General features: G+C 37.5%; 1 protein-coding gene across 1 annotated transcript in view; it reads right to left on the bottom strand.

Moving 5' to 3' along the window:
* Positions 1 to 413: 413 nt before the first annotated feature.
* The window catches only part of DCC (DCC netrin 1 receptor), a gene marked incomplete at its 5' end in the record, with an annotated part of 141,654 nt that continues 126,466 nt past the window's right edge, over positions 414 to 15,601 (bottom strand). Inside the window, 2 exons of the mRNA XM_039255249.1 lie at positions 414 to 5,063; positions 8,127 to 8,269. Of these exons, the coding sequence (XP_039111180.1) occupies positions 4,974 to 5,063; positions 8,127 to 8,269 (233 nt within the window). The remainder of the gene's footprint in view (positions 5,064 to 8,126; positions 8,270 to 15,601) is intronic.

A 15,601-nucleotide genomic window follows, 5' to 3' on the forward strand; every position in this document is an offset into this window, starting at 1 on the left:
CTAGTTAAAGCTGTAGTATACCCATTTCTACCAAATAAACCTACCACTAGCACACTAACAATTTGAATTGCAAAGCCCTTTGAGAGAATGAGTAGCACTGATCTGTAAAATGCTATCAGAATATTTTAGATTTGGTGTTATCTCGTTTGAATGACCCTGGAAAGGGAGAAGGTGGTAAGGATGAAACTTCAGTGGAGGCTTTGCCTGGAAGTATCCTCATACTCAGCAATGGACAGTTCATTTCCAAAGTGGTCCCTCTGAGATATGGAACACTGCAGCTTTAATAGCCGTATCTAGATTCCCAACCAGATCTCCCTTTTTATCATAAATTATCCAAAAAGAAGCCACTCTAAATAATAAATTAAATATTACTTATAAAAAGTACACCCCAGACCCACCCACCCATCCCCCAAACAAGCTGACAATTCACAAAGTTCAGAATTGCCAGGTTTACCCTACAATAATAAAAAACGACATTTCTTCTCCTCTCCAACATTCCTTTCTTGCATCTGAAAATACACTTTCAGCACACAGTGAGATCCCTTGGCCCATGCATCTGTGACATCTTGTAGAGTTTTGCTGTTGCTCTCCAACCAACAAAAAGTTATAGGATGGCAATGTACAAAGGCTCTCTGCTGAGAGCAGGAGAAGAAATCCTTCAGAGAGTGCAGCCAGAAGTCGCCAAGTGAACGTTACCCGACAGCGGCAATGCAGAATGCGGAAGTAATATGTAGTTGTGGATGTGGGCGTGGCATGGAGTTTCCTATATAACCTCACTGACCGGGAAATAGCAGGCATTTCTTTTCATTGTTACCTTTTGGAAGCAAGTACTTCGATAGCAAAGTATGCCAAAGCATGGGAATGTGTCTTTTGCATTGGAATGGAACGTCACTCAAAATATCTATGATTTTCTAGGTATCTAATGTGATTTAAATCATTGGAATAAGCGAAAGGCTTTTCTGTGCAACATTTAAGTGACTTCTGAAATTCATGAGAGAAATAGACATTATGAGTAAAATGTTGCTTCAAAAGAAATTTTTAGAAGAGAGAGAGATTATAGATTTGAGTGTGTGCCTGCTTCTGCAGATGTAGAATGGTATGGGTTCTGTATTGTATACATGGTTATGAACAGGATAAGATAGTTGTAACTGGCTTTGAGGACAGTGGGCAATGGCATGAAGTAAACTAGTTGACTGAGGGAAGGAAAGCAACCTTGTTCCACACCTATTTTAAGGTTCAGATGATTTTGCTTTCTTTAAACATACCTAAAACAAGAACATGTTTTTCTACTTTTCCTTGTCTCATGGACTAGAAATGGAAACTCTAAAACCACAAGTTTGAGTCTGGGATCCAATTTCATCGGAAATGGCACGGCGATTTCTTTAGAGGTGACATTTTGTTGTTGGTGTTGGAGTTATAGTTCAGCTGCCATATGTGAAATCCTCTATTAAATTTGGAGGAGATTTTAGTTATTTCTCTAAACAAAATCAACAGATAGATGTATCAAAAGGGTGGATAAGAATGCACAATCACCTTCAAACACAGACTATGAAGGTTTCCAGAAAAACCTACTTAGAGATGCTTTATTGGAAAAGCCAATCAGTGCCAAACTTGAAACTTTCCAAATATTGTCTGGGACAACATACTACTGCAGGGCCTCTCTCTCCATTTGTAGCTGCTACCAAGGCAGAGGACCAAACATACACGTCATTTTGAACACTCCTTATTTTGAAGAGAATAATGTTATTATCCAATCCCACACAGGAAGTCTTAATAAATTCGCCTCTTTTATCCCTGGCTTGATCTGTTTTCCCCCCTCTCTCTTTTTATTCCCCAGATTGTTCAATTGAGTGTGCATTTTATAACACCCAAATGTAAAGTTCCATTATTTAAATATTCTAGAAGCTTATAGCATTATTCTACAAAGAGGTAGCTATGAGTGGTTTTTTATTGAATGTGAATCACTAAGAAATGTTTACCTTCTGGCCAGAGCTTCTTCCAAATATGCTTTACGCATGTGGGGCTATCTGCATTTTTGTAATTTTAACAAATGCAGAAATTTCTAGAGGAGAGAAAAATTGCTTTCTTATCAGTATGAAATACAACAGAAAAATACGAAACTTTTTCAAGAGGAGGCTCTTGCCTGACAGTTCAGCGCAGTGCAGGGGAGGACTGAGCGGACCCTGCCAAGTTTTATTTTCTTCTTATTCAGGGAGAAATGAGTCCTGGTGTCAGAGCTGCTGGTTGGCTGTCAAACATCACCCTATGGGAGTCAGAGAGATTTATGAGCTTAAAGAGCCCTGGATGTTATGAAGTAGGCTCAGAGTAGGAAGAAAATAGAGGCTATCTTGCAGTGTTCACAGATTGCTTCTTGTCAAGAGATCAGAACACAGGGAAATTACAAAGTTACCTGAAAACTTGAGCAGGCAGTCGTATATAAATGCAAACTCTTCAAGATAGTGGGGAGCAGAGTTTTACAAAAGTTGTAGTGAAGTCGTTGCACATTAAAACCATTGGGTAAAGCACATGAGAGTCTCTTGAGAGAATTTAAATGGATTCTACTATATCTTCAAGGCATGAAGCAAAGCCTTATTAGCATTACAAATTAGTAAAATAAACCATTGTATTCTTTTAATGCAGAAAGTTTCAGGAGCATGCACCAGAAATACACCTCTCACTGAAAACAGATAATGCATATTTTCATGTAGTTTTAACAATTTTTATTTGTTAAGATCAGTGACTTTGACTAGAGTCAACTAGAATTTTATGAAATGCTAGTTCTCTTGATTGTCCAGATATAGTCTATAGACTGAAGATGTGACTCTATCTGAAATTTGAGACTTGTAGCCTATATCAAACAGATCACTCACGATGTCATTCATTGGATAGCAAATGCCATCAGAGAATGTTCCTTGTTTATGAGTACTAGAAAGGGGGAAGCATGTAGGACCTCGAGTGGTAAAGCTAGCCTAATGAACATTTTCTGAAGTAATGAATTATTTCTGCAAGATTTGGGATTATGTTAGGAAATGCCTTATTCCCGGTCAGTGGAGGGTTGTCTACCTAAGTGCCCAGATTTTGAACAGGAATAATATGCCCCATAGAATAACGCCACGTAGCTCTTCAGAAGAACTTCAAGAAAATCTTAGTATATTGAAGAAGCACTCTTGTTGAAGGAACAATTTCACAAATGGACCGGACTTTCTAATGAACCATTTGAACAAGCCCTCTCTTTGACATCAGATTTCCTTCCCGACATAAAACTGTAAAAAAATAATCTGAATTATTACTTCTGTTACAGTGCCATTTTGCTCAAAATATTTTATTCAGGGATTCATATATAATTACCCACCTAATAAAAGGAGCTATTAGGTTGTAAAGATCCTATCCCTTCCATGCTCTTTTAAAATTATGACCTACTCAAGCTTGAAATCAAAGACAGAGCTGAAAGGAATAATTCAGCTGAAACTCTCTTATTGGGTTTTCAAGTCGCCTAACTGATAAATATGCAAATTAGCTCCCTTTTGGCGATTCAGCTGCATAAACAGGGATTAACTCCAAATGCAGCTGAAAATTCAGAAAAGGGTACACACAAAATGTTCTTATTTTCACCTAGTTCCAAGCTGTAGATAAACATGGAGATAGAAATTTAAAATTCTACTTCACAATGAAGATGCAGCTCAGAAAAGCATCCACTGGATTTATAATGTGTCAGAATCATTAAGTGACACCTTCCTCTCTGCTCCTCTGTGACTCTGGGCAGGCAGAGTGTAGGTTCCCTTGACAACAGGGCCTGGTGGTCGCCACTGGCCAAAACTGCTCCCTCTAAGTCAGTGAGGAGCCTGGTGGTGGAAGTGACATCTCACTCAAGGGCAGGTACTGTTTGCAACTGCCTTCACTTTCCTTCCCTTCCTCAGGGTCTGTTCTCAGGGAGTCTGCCATTTCCACAGAGGGTGACAGGGACGTTGGTCAGGCCAAGCAGTGTGTGGAGCTGGCCACCTCATCCAAGGCTGGCTGCCATGGAGAACTCAGGAAGGGACAGGATGTAGGGGGTGTGGTGGAGGTGGAAACACTTTCGGCCAGACTTCTGAGGAAGATGGCCTTGTGAAACCTTGAAATGTCATCACAGTGTGATATGGTACAAAAGCCACCCAAATCGAAAAGTGTCCTATTACAAGCTTAAGCACATAATTACGGTGTGTCTGAGAAGATTGCATATTGTATCCTCTTTCAAGAAACAGACTGCTACCGGCAAGATGCCACTAGTTGCAGATTTTTATATTCCTGTTCTCCAGACATAAATATTAACCAAGGGCAGATTGACAAATACTTGCAAAAATGGGTGAATTTTACAGCAACTTGCTAAAATCCTGCACTTGTGCAAGATGAATGCCTGAGTTACAAAACATAAGCATTCGCTGCCTTTTGTTTGTTTACTTATTTACTTTTTGTGCTGTCAAGCAAACATCCAATCCTTTGGTGCTATGTAGTGAGAGAATTTCAGTGGGCACTTTGTACTTTGAAGTTGAAAACAAAATAATGAGCTCGCACTGATTTGCCATGGCATGGGACAGGCTTCAATAATGCACTTGCATTTTGTGAGACTAGACCTACAGAAAAAGGAAATGACAGGCCTTGATGAAGGAAAACATAAACAGTAGTTATGACGGTGTGGTCACTGCAGTGGCAAAGACCCAGGACTAGTCTAGCAGCTTCAGCTTTGACATTGCAGTGAAGACACATATTTGCTTTTGTTTAGGGACTCCATAATAATCATTGTGAAATTCCTGATGCCTCTGAAAGAAGGGACACTTATTCCTTCGGAACTGCTTCAGGATCCTCCATAACTGAGTGGTCCTGATGGTTGACCTGTACACTGGTTAAGAGTTCTTGGACACAGGTGTGCTGTTTATGGGTAATTGGTATGCTGCAACGTTCCCAGAAAGTACACCTCATCAAGTGGGTAACACGTGTTAAAAGGCCGAGCCTGTGATGGCATTAAGTTGCTTCATTAACCCTTCCAAACTTGCCATTTGTTCACTCAAATCATCCTGTTCATACACCTACAGAAAGAACAAGAACAAAAAGTTAGTACAGATGAACGTTAATACATTCCCCTTATGAAGGCAGTGGCCATGTCTAGTTGGTTTACTCTGTATTCTGAAGCATGACACAGTGGCCCATAGCCATAGTGAGAGGCTGTGCTCAGAATACAATCATTGAATGAAGATGTCAGTAATAAAAGAGGTGGTGAGGAGAGGAACGATTGCATACTGTTTCACTAACTTCATCCCTGTGTTGAGGAGAAAGCTTGAGTGAAAAGAAAAAAAAAAAAATCTCAATTTCACATCGAGTTCTACCTGTCTAGCTGTGTGGTCTCAAGTTAGCGAGGCTCTCGGATATATAGTTCTTCTCAGCTACAAAATGATGATTATTTCTATTTCATAGTCTTTCTAAGTATCATGTAGCATGTTTAATGACTATCGAAGTAGCCAGTACATGGTTCACATTCAATATGTTCCCCTTTTTCCTTCCCATATGTGTCCAGCAGGACATGAACACAATGTATATCACCATGTTTCTTTTCTTCATAACACAACAGAGGTACATTTTTGTGGGAGCTTTATGGGATTTGCCTTGATCAGTGAAAGGTCTGAGGATTATGGCTTTGTTTTGTGAGTGGAAACACAATTCTCACCCCAAACCAGAGTTGGCTGTATGCACAGTTGTGAAAGCAACCTTATAGTCACCAATATGAAGAAGTCAAACTGCCGAAGTCTTAGTGAACATATTCTCCATAAGTATCACTTATTGTGAACCACTAGAATCAGGTGATTAGTAATACTCGATCATTAGTTGTCAAAGGATACCCTGGTCGCTGGCCTCAGGAATTTTGATTCAGTAGGTTATAGGACAGTTAGAATCTCTCTTTCTCTCTCTTTTTAAAAGCTTCCTAAGTAATTTTGATGACTAGCCAGTGTGAGGAACAAGGTTGTCGTATTGATTTGGATCTTGGTTCATTTATATACTTGTTCTTTTTGAGTTTGTCTCTTTATACATCAAATGAGAATAACAAGCTTGCTTCGTTGGGTAACTGGGAGGATTCAATAAGTTGGTGTTGGTGAGTATTAAATGTTCAATAAATGTTAGGTTTTTTTTTTCTTTTCTCAACATACTTTTCATTTTGACTAATACAGACCAGCCCTACTTGATTATTCTCACACATCCATTTGATTAACCTATTGAGCTAATGAGGCCTGAGTCATGATTTCTAGTTCTGTGTAGGACAGAAAAGCTACTCACTACCTGGTCAGAGTGTGTATCTAATCCTGCCAAATAAATACTTTTGATCCCAAAAGAACACCGGTGAAGATATGAGAGGTAGGGCCTAACTCCCTCTAGCCCTTCAGGAAACAGCTGAAAATGCATGGTATTAAACCATTGAAAATGGTATGTCTTATAGAAATCTCAGCATTCCAGTGAATGATTTGATCATATACCACATAATCTCCAGAGCTGAGTGGGGATTGACCAGTGGCCAATTCAGCTCAAAAGACTGGTCTACATATGAAGAGGGAGTTTGGAGGGAGGTGATTAGTTGATAATTCATTTCCTAAAATGTTGTCTCAGTTGTCTTGGTTGTTTTCCTTGAAGTATGTAGGTATTACTGTCCAATACAGCAACCACTAGCCACATGCAGCTATTGGATTGGAAATGTGACTAGTTTGAATTGAAATGTGTCATACATATAAAATACACACTAGATTCTGAACACTTAGTACAAAAATGTAAAATACCTTTTTGACAATTTTTAAATATTTATTGCATGTTGAAATGGTAACATTTTGGAAATATTGGGTTCAATGAAGGATATTATTCAAATTAATCTCATTTATTTTTACATCTTTTAATGTGGCTTCTAGGAAATTTAAAATTACATGTGTAGTTCATATTATATGTCTATAGGACAGTGCTGATCTAGATTACTTGCCCTATTTCTCTATATCCTTTAATGTGTAATTTTACTTCTTTCAATATTATACCTTTGGCTGTCACTCCTAAGAATTAACATTAAATGCATATTGGGCCACCTGATATTACAAGATGAGCTATATTACATAAATTTAGGAATTTGATCTGACTTGAGATAGGGTCAACCAACCTGAGACTAAACAAATATTGTACTAACCAGCCAAATCCTGAAAAGTAGTGCAATGAATTCCTATAAATTTGAATCTTTTTAAAAAAGTAGACAAAAAGGTATGTTAATCATAGAGCATACTTGTGCCAAATATTCACACACATACACATGTCCAGATTCCCTGGTTTCCAAGTAGTTAAAATACCTTATTGCTTGCAGTACTGAAAACAATGAAGTCAAGAAACAAATTATTGTTCATCCAAATGAGATGATTCTAACCTGTCACTTCATCTTTTTTCCCCCTTTCACCGTGATTTTTCAAGGCACCTTATATGACAGTTCTTTGCTCTCCTTTTAAATGCTTTCCCTTGAATTATGTTCAGAAACACTCTAGAGTTTTCTCATTTTCTACCTTTAGGTAACATCTTTTCAAATCTCCCTTATAACACATTTTGAGAAGAACTATTTTGCTCTCTAATTTTTTCAGCTCCTCTGATTTTCTTTCTGAGTTTTCTAATGTGACTGCTTCTTAGATTTTTCCTCTAGTTAGCAAACTTTTCTTATCAAATAAGTAAATTTCTCCTCTGATTTTCTAATTATGGCAGTTCCTTCTCTTTTACTTCTTAAACTCTTCCTTAATTTCTTCATTTTGTATTTTCTTCTTTTCTTATCTAGATTTCCAAGCTACAGTGTGATTTTAGAAGTGACGTGTATGATAACTTCAGAAAAGTCTTCAGAGGATAGCTTTTCGTTTTACTATTTTTTTATTTTAAAGGATAATTATATATATGTAGTCAAATGCCAAGGTATTTTATATAGCCCGTTGGAAGGAAATACATATATACATCTGTAGACATATATATATGCAAACATATGTAAATCCACACATTCTGTAGTCATCTGCTTGTATTTTAAGATTGCGTTTTGAGTATAGCAGTAGTCACTGCTTCACCAGATGCAGCATAAATTTCAAGGATGGCCTTACGTTGGCTGGATCCTCTGTTGCTTTGTGGCTTTCCTCAGATACTTCAGGGGCTGTTGGTACAGATACAGGAAGCAAAGGAGATCTTGCCTTTCCAGCCAACCCAAGAGAGGCTGTTTTAACATGAGTCTTGGGAAGAGTAGGCCCTGAAATAGAAAACACAGAGTGATGAAAGTAATGTATAAAACATTCTGGGGAACAATCTCTCAAGCGTGTAAGCCAACTCCAGTGGGTTGGCATTGATTCTAGGTTATTGTTCATTCTGTAGTATAGAGATGAATTATGACACAATGAATGGGCTCATTTTATTTCTACTAAATGGAAGACAAATTCTGATTAGGCCTCTCTAGACGAAGCTCCACCAGTCATATGTAATTTCAAGTGGATTCCAAATCATGCTGTGAAAGGTTGCCTGTGAGCTCCAGACTGTTCATCACACCCTACAAAGTGTCAGTGGAACTCATTTGGTGCCAGTCTCAGCTTTGGGCCAGAAAGCCCTGTGTTAGCCTGCCTAAATAAAGCCTAAATTGTTTAACAGCACCAAGGAATATTTTTGCAATTAAAAGATATGGTCACTTCTAGTCTACAAATGAATATTAGATGTTATAGTAAAATAAAATCCTTCATGGCTAAACTGATAGAATCTCATTATTAATTCTTTTTTTGGGGGGGGGGAAGATGTTATTCTGTCCTTACCAGTATAGCTTTTCTCAATAAAAGAAATTCTAATGTTCATGAAAATCATTTGTAAGAACTGCTCAGTTTCTACTAGATGACATTTCTACCTGTTATAAACAATGGCTACCTTTTCTTTGGGGATCTGAAATTTGCCTTATAAATCCTTCTTAGCTTATAGCAGTAATAAAATTTGTCCTTAGAGCCTAAAATAAAACTTTTATGGAGGTTTACTGAATCAGCTAGTATACCTCACATACCTAAGGACTTTGTCATTCTTACCTTTGTAACCAAAACTTCAGCACGGAAGGTATTGAATGAAACCATGAAAAGAAGTTTGCCTGAGTTCTCTTGTATCATCAATAATGATATTTGAGTTCTAATAATGCTAAAGGTGTATTAGTGCAAAATTTGGGGAGAAATTTTTTGTTTTGATCATACTTTGGTACACATAATCCCAGTTAATAAAACTCACAGGTTATTCTACAATCAGAGAAATTGTGCACATTTGCTTATTGGGAAAAAGTAATGCAAATAGTCTATTAATGGCCAGCAATTGGGTATATGCTAGGCAAAATAATGATAAAGCATAACAAAGCACCTTTTCTCATACTTTCATATTTATATGGCTTGACATGAATTCCTTCATACTTATATTCTTTCACTCTTAAACTTCAGGGATCAAAAGTTTGCAGTTGGAGTGATTTATCACTAGAGGGTGATCTTAAGTTTTTGGTAGCTCAGATGAAAAGAAATACAGTGACAAGAGGAATATGAATCATTTTCTTTAAGAGAAAATACAATATTAACTGAATGTCTACTAAGCTCCAGACCTATGCTAAGCACTTTAAGTCATTTTAGGCAAAATAACATAGTGGGAAGAATTTGGGATTTATCGATCTAATCTACATTCAGATCCTGGAAAGATCAACTGTGTACTAGCCATATAAAACCTTGGTCAACTGACTTAACTTCCCTTGCCTGTTTCTTCTTCTGTAAAATGGGAATGAGAATTTGTAAAGATTAAACAACATTATATAATTAAAGTGGCTGGTCCCTATAACTTGTTCAAAGAGGGCAAGTTATTATTAATATTTAATTTTCAAAACAATTCTACTAAATACCATTATTTTTAGTTCACATTTGAGAATGCCAAAACGGCATTGTCACAGAAAACTGCTTCTCTTAGAACACTCCACGAGCCACCTCTTCCTTCCCTATATTTAATAGAGTAGGTGAATTTTAAAAACCAGCACAGATTTCTGTACATACCTCTTATTTATCTTTTATTTTTATCTCTAATTTTGACTTAGGTTTTCTTGATTATGAAATATGTTTATTTACCTTTAGCTTTTAGCTTTAAAATTTTCAATAAACCAAACAATGTCTGAAAAATTTACACTTTAACTCATAAACATATGCAGTGTGTGTCTAATGCATATCAGAAATCAATTCACTTTAGCATAGATATCTGCAAAGAGAATGACACAAGAAAAAGTCAATAACAAAAGCGTAGCTTATCATGTATGAAATTCAAACAAGCTGTGCCTCTTTCATCTTAAGAAACATACAAGAATAAATATTATTTTAGAATTTATTAGATTGTTCTATAAAATTCCCTAATGTTTATTAGAGTACTTTTTTTGGTAGTTTTGCATGTGGGGAAATTATAGTTCTCACTATAAAAGTATATTTTGATGGTGTATTTTCTGCCCTGGATCCTAAACACTTGGGGAGATCCACAGTGTATTATACTGCATCTAAAGTACTTATATTATTACAATATAAGGCAAGTATGCCTAAAGAGTACCATAATTCAGACCTATTATAAAGACCATTATAATAATTGATTTTCTCTAAGGTCCAGGCAACAGTTATACATTCAGAACCTACTGAGTGCCAAACAATATTCAAGACACTGCATTTTACAGAAAGAACTAAAGACATTATCTCAGCTTCAAAGACCACACAGAGTGTTTAAATCTCAAGTGACTGCCTTTTTTTCAAGTAATATTCACAGATTCAAAGAAATTCAGAACGCTGGCCCCTTGAGGGCTCTTGGAGTTCACCTAGTGACCTTCCCTTTATTTTGCTGAACAGAACACTGAGGTCCGTAGAGATCAAAAGATCAAGGTTGAATTAAATTCGATAAAATTCCAGTATAGGTGAAGAATTTGTAAAGTTGATTATTAACAAGATTTGTCTGATATACTTTACAACCTTAAACATTTTCCGTTCATTTTCCTGGAAAAGGAAATTCCCTAGATGGGAATTAAGAAAAGACTATAGGGATATTTCTCAGAAGAGATTTTCCAGCACCCAAAAAAACAACTTGAGTCTCAAAACTGCCCTTGAGTAAAGTGGAGCAGACGTTATAAAACAAAGACTCCTATGGAAACATGCTATATTTGAAAGTTCATGCTCATGTTTTTGCATGTGCATTAACTCTGTTGTTATGTTATATTTGCATTTGTATAGATTCAGCATTTTCTACTCTGAACCACCAATGTTTTAAGCCTGGACACTTGGATCCTTACAAGCTCAGCAAGCTGAACCTCTTTCCTCATTTATGTATTCTTAGTTCACTATGTGTTACAGGTTCCTGTCTGGATTTTCTAGGGTGCATCCTTATCCTTCCACAGGGCCATGAGGCATACCTTTAAACTTTACCTTGTGCTAGAGACTTGATCAATGGCTTACTGCAATGGTTAAATTCTGAATACTTTTCTACATCATTCAAACTAAAAGTTTTTATATGAAATCACCAGTCTCATGGCATGAGCTGTGTTCAAGTAAGAAAGCAGTGTAATCATTTAGCATTTGTATTAGAAAGTGGTGGCTAGGAGCTCAGTCCAATCTGAAGAGGACACTGGGCGCCATCTTGCTGTTTCTTACCTACTGAGGAATTACAATTGTTGAGGGACCATGTATCTTGAGTCCATTCCTTCATATTGAACATTCCTAGATTTCAGTAACAGGTGGGGTGTTGCCACATTTCCTCCATTGCTTTTGGCCTTTTCTACACTGCCCTCAGAAGCGAGTTTATAGCCAGCTTTGTTCTTGCAGCCCTGTCCCCCCCTATTCTCTGTGTACTCATTCTTCACCCTGGGCTGCCTTAAGGCGTGGCAACCTTTGCTGTGCCCAAGAGTTTTTGGACACACTGAAAGAGAACCACAGTCCTGCCCTCCCAAAGAATCCATGGCAACACTAGCAATTAGAGAAAGAATTTTCATTAGGGTATTGAACTTCTGTTCTTCAATGTTGAGACATGAGAGAATTTTTCACAGCTTTTCCTACTTTTTGTAGATCTAGGGAGTAACCAAAAGAAAGACAAAAATTAAAAGAATTCTTTCTATGGCTTTCAGCTATGAATCTAAAATAACCTTAATCTGGCAGTCAAGATCCTCTGTGATCACTCCCAAATATGAAGGATGACTTTCAGATGTGAATAAGAAAAGCCATGTCACTTTCAGAGAGGATGTGAACAAAGCTGAGGGGGGTAGCAAGTGATAAGAGGGCTGGAACTGGTGCTCTGAAAAACTGTCTCCCTGTAGACAGGCCTCTGAGAGATAAGAGGTTCCCAATCCTGAAGATCAACCTGGTCTTCATGACAAAAGGTTTCTGATTTCTTGTATTATTTACTTTTTTTCTTATGAGAGTAAACTATGTATGATCTATACAATAAATTCCAAAAATGGAATGCATGTTCAAGTAAATAAATACTTAAGTTGAATCCTACTTTGGGACTTAGGAGTACCAGTTGTATAGTTTTCTGACTTTGGCTCCACAGTCTACTTTCTTTGGGTCTTGATTTGTTATCTATAAAGGTCAAACAATCTAATCTTTAAGCGATTAACTATAAAAGTATACAAGGAAGGAGAACAGAGCTGTTCTATGTATACTTAACTTTACATGTGGATTTCTTTGCTCTCCATAAGATCCAGGAAGCATTAGTTAATCCAAGGTAAAAAATGAATCCAAAGAAATCTCTGGCAAGTATATCCTTAAACTCCAATTACTGCAATGTAGGAGTTAAACTGGTGCCTTCTACAAGAAAATGTTCTATCATTTTCTCTTAAAATTATTAATGAGAAACCATAACAATTCTGGTTGTTTTGCTTTTTTATTTCAAACTAACAATAGACCATTCAAGTAAAAATAGGCAGTGTTAAATTATTGTGGGTTTACATTACCCATGATTAATTGAAAAATTTAAATTTACAAATGCTCAATCTGAAACCACTATAGATTTTCCCCTACCCAGGGTGCATGTTGAAGAAGTGTTTCAGGCGACCTTTAGGTAGAACACATGATGCTGCTATGCTAAATAAATGGGTCTACAATGATATACAACTAATTAAGTGAGCACTGCTTTGGTTTTAATGTTACTCTCCTCAGCAGGACCCATTAAGGGGATAAAACACAAATGAAGCTGAAGTTCTCAGACGGGCCAGCCATGTGCATCAGGTGTAGATAAGCAGCCTCAGCAGGAATTTACTGTTTTAAGCTTTATTGTCACAGTACAGTTATTAAACATTTCATTTGCTCATTAGGTACATAATGTATGACTGCCAGGTGCAAACTCCTGCTAGCATCTTTCTGCAGAGGGCTCTCCCACGTCAAATGATTCTTGGAGAGAAATGTGAAATTAGGCTGCAGCAAGAATAGAGTGAGCAGAGTGCTGCAGGTCAAATCAGAGGCCAGTGGGGAGCATGATTTTGATTTCAATATTAATTTCCACATCCTTGCCTACTTTTTCCCATTTCCTGCCTCATTTTCCACTTCCCCACCCTTAAGAATACAGATAAAATGGGTAGTTTTGAAGAGGCTTGGGTTCACATCTCCATTTGGTCTCTGACCCATTCAGCGATGCCTTACAAATGAAATGGACTGTCTTGGTCTAGTTTCTATGTGAACCATAATATCATTCTCACATATATTTACTATGAAATAACTACTTTGTTCTCTGGCTGTCTGGGGAAAAATGGAAGTATCATATCGTCATACACACATCTCACATGCAAAGAGCTTTTGAAGCTCTGGAAGAAATAAGAAACATGTACACAGGAAATGTATAATATTCTCTACCTTTTCATGTTGACAATATATTGAACAAAAAGTGAGTGGCTGTATATATCTAGATACAACAGCCTCGGGCATTCCTCATGAGTGATCGAATTTCAAGCATGTAAGGTTTGGCATCAATCTTAAAGCATTTAGTCCACTATGTGTATTCTATTTTAACGGTGAGAAACACACTTACAAGTCACTTCTTGGGACAGAAGCTTTGTGCTCTTCTAACCTTCCATCTCTCTTCAAAAATAAGGGAAACACTGAGGGTGTGTTAATGAGGTGTGTCTGCCTACCTCTCTACTCCTTTGTACTCCTCCCCATGTAAGGTGCGAAGTGGGGGCTACTGTGAGTGACAGGTTTCATTGGGCTACCTCTCTGTGAAAGGTGAGAAGGGAGGACTGATATGCTAATGGTCACTTCTCAAGTTCTAAAACCTGCCTGTTCTCTGACTCCTAACTCTTTGGCCTTGAACTTTCTGAAGGCTGCATTCCTTAAGCAAACAAGGAAAGGCCTAACTTCAGCAGGACAAGTAGATCTCTACTGTCTGTTGTAGCTCACAGCTAATGGGCCCAATAGTACTGCAGCCAGGGAGGGAGGAAGAGGTCTCGCAGCTACTACTACCCAGTTATCCCAGAGTTATTGCATGATTTGCTAGGATCCCTAATTTCTATTAGGTTATCAGCATCTTTTTTTTTTCTCTCTCTCTATTATTTTCATGAACTGGAACCCAGAGAAAGAAAGGGTAAAACTCAGGGACCCTCTCCCTGTCCCAGAGGCACATAAACTCCAGTAACACATCTTCACCTATGTTGTTTTATATATTCTTTAAAATAGGCCTTTTACATAATACCTTCATTGCTTATGTCTTGGAGATGGGAAAGTCCAAGTTCAAAGAAGATAAGGAACTTGCTCAAAGCTATTCAGCTGGTAAGTGGGTGTGGACTACTATTATTCTTAAAGGGCATACTCTTTCTTGGACAAAAAGAAAACATAAAATTCTACAGAGTAGGCTTTTAGGAAAGGCAGAGTGAAGTGGACAAGATGTTTTTATGCTGGAAAGAGAAGGAAAGTGTGGGCAGGAGAAGAAGAGAGAGAAGACAAGTTACAGCGTGGGATGGTGCTGATGGTGGTGATGGAGAGAGCAACAGAAGGAATAGGTCAGCATATTCCTGCTCTCTTCCCTATCTTGATCCCAGTTAGGTGCATTCCCAGCTAAGCAGTGAAACAGCATGAATGTAAACATCATAGCATCACAAACAGCATGAATATAAGCATCAAAGCATCATTGATGCCTTGTAGAAGAATCATAAACATGGTTATTATTAAGTAGATAATTTGAGTTTGCCTTTGTTTGCATAATGCAAGGGTAGAAACGTCTGCATTTTGTACCCCCCTTTTCCTGGTGGGATGCCACTCCCTCCCACACTGCGCCCATAGCCTTCCTCCTGCAAACCCCAAACAAAATACCAAGAACCATTATACAGCCCTACATCCTTCCTCATGATAGAAACTGATCCAATAATTTAACTATTGACAAACCGTTAGTAGCTTATAATCTTTCCCTTCTTGGGTTTATTTACATGTTTTTTTACAGTTAAATATTAGAAAGGGAAACAAATGTTTTGGATGCTTTTCTTTTTCTTTCTTTCTTCTTTCTTTCTTTCTTTCTTTCTTTCTTTCTTTCTTTCTTTCTTTCTTTCTTTCTTTCTTTCTTTCTTTCTTCTTTCTTT

This window comes from Hyaena hyaena, unplaced genomic scaffold, assembly GCF_003009895.1.
Source record: "Hyaena hyaena isolate Hyena2069 unplaced genomic scaffold, ASM300989v1 scaffold_523, whole genome shotgun sequence".
Lineage (NCBI taxonomy): Eukaryota > Metazoa > Chordata > Mammalia > Carnivora > Hyaenidae > Hyaena > Hyaena hyaena.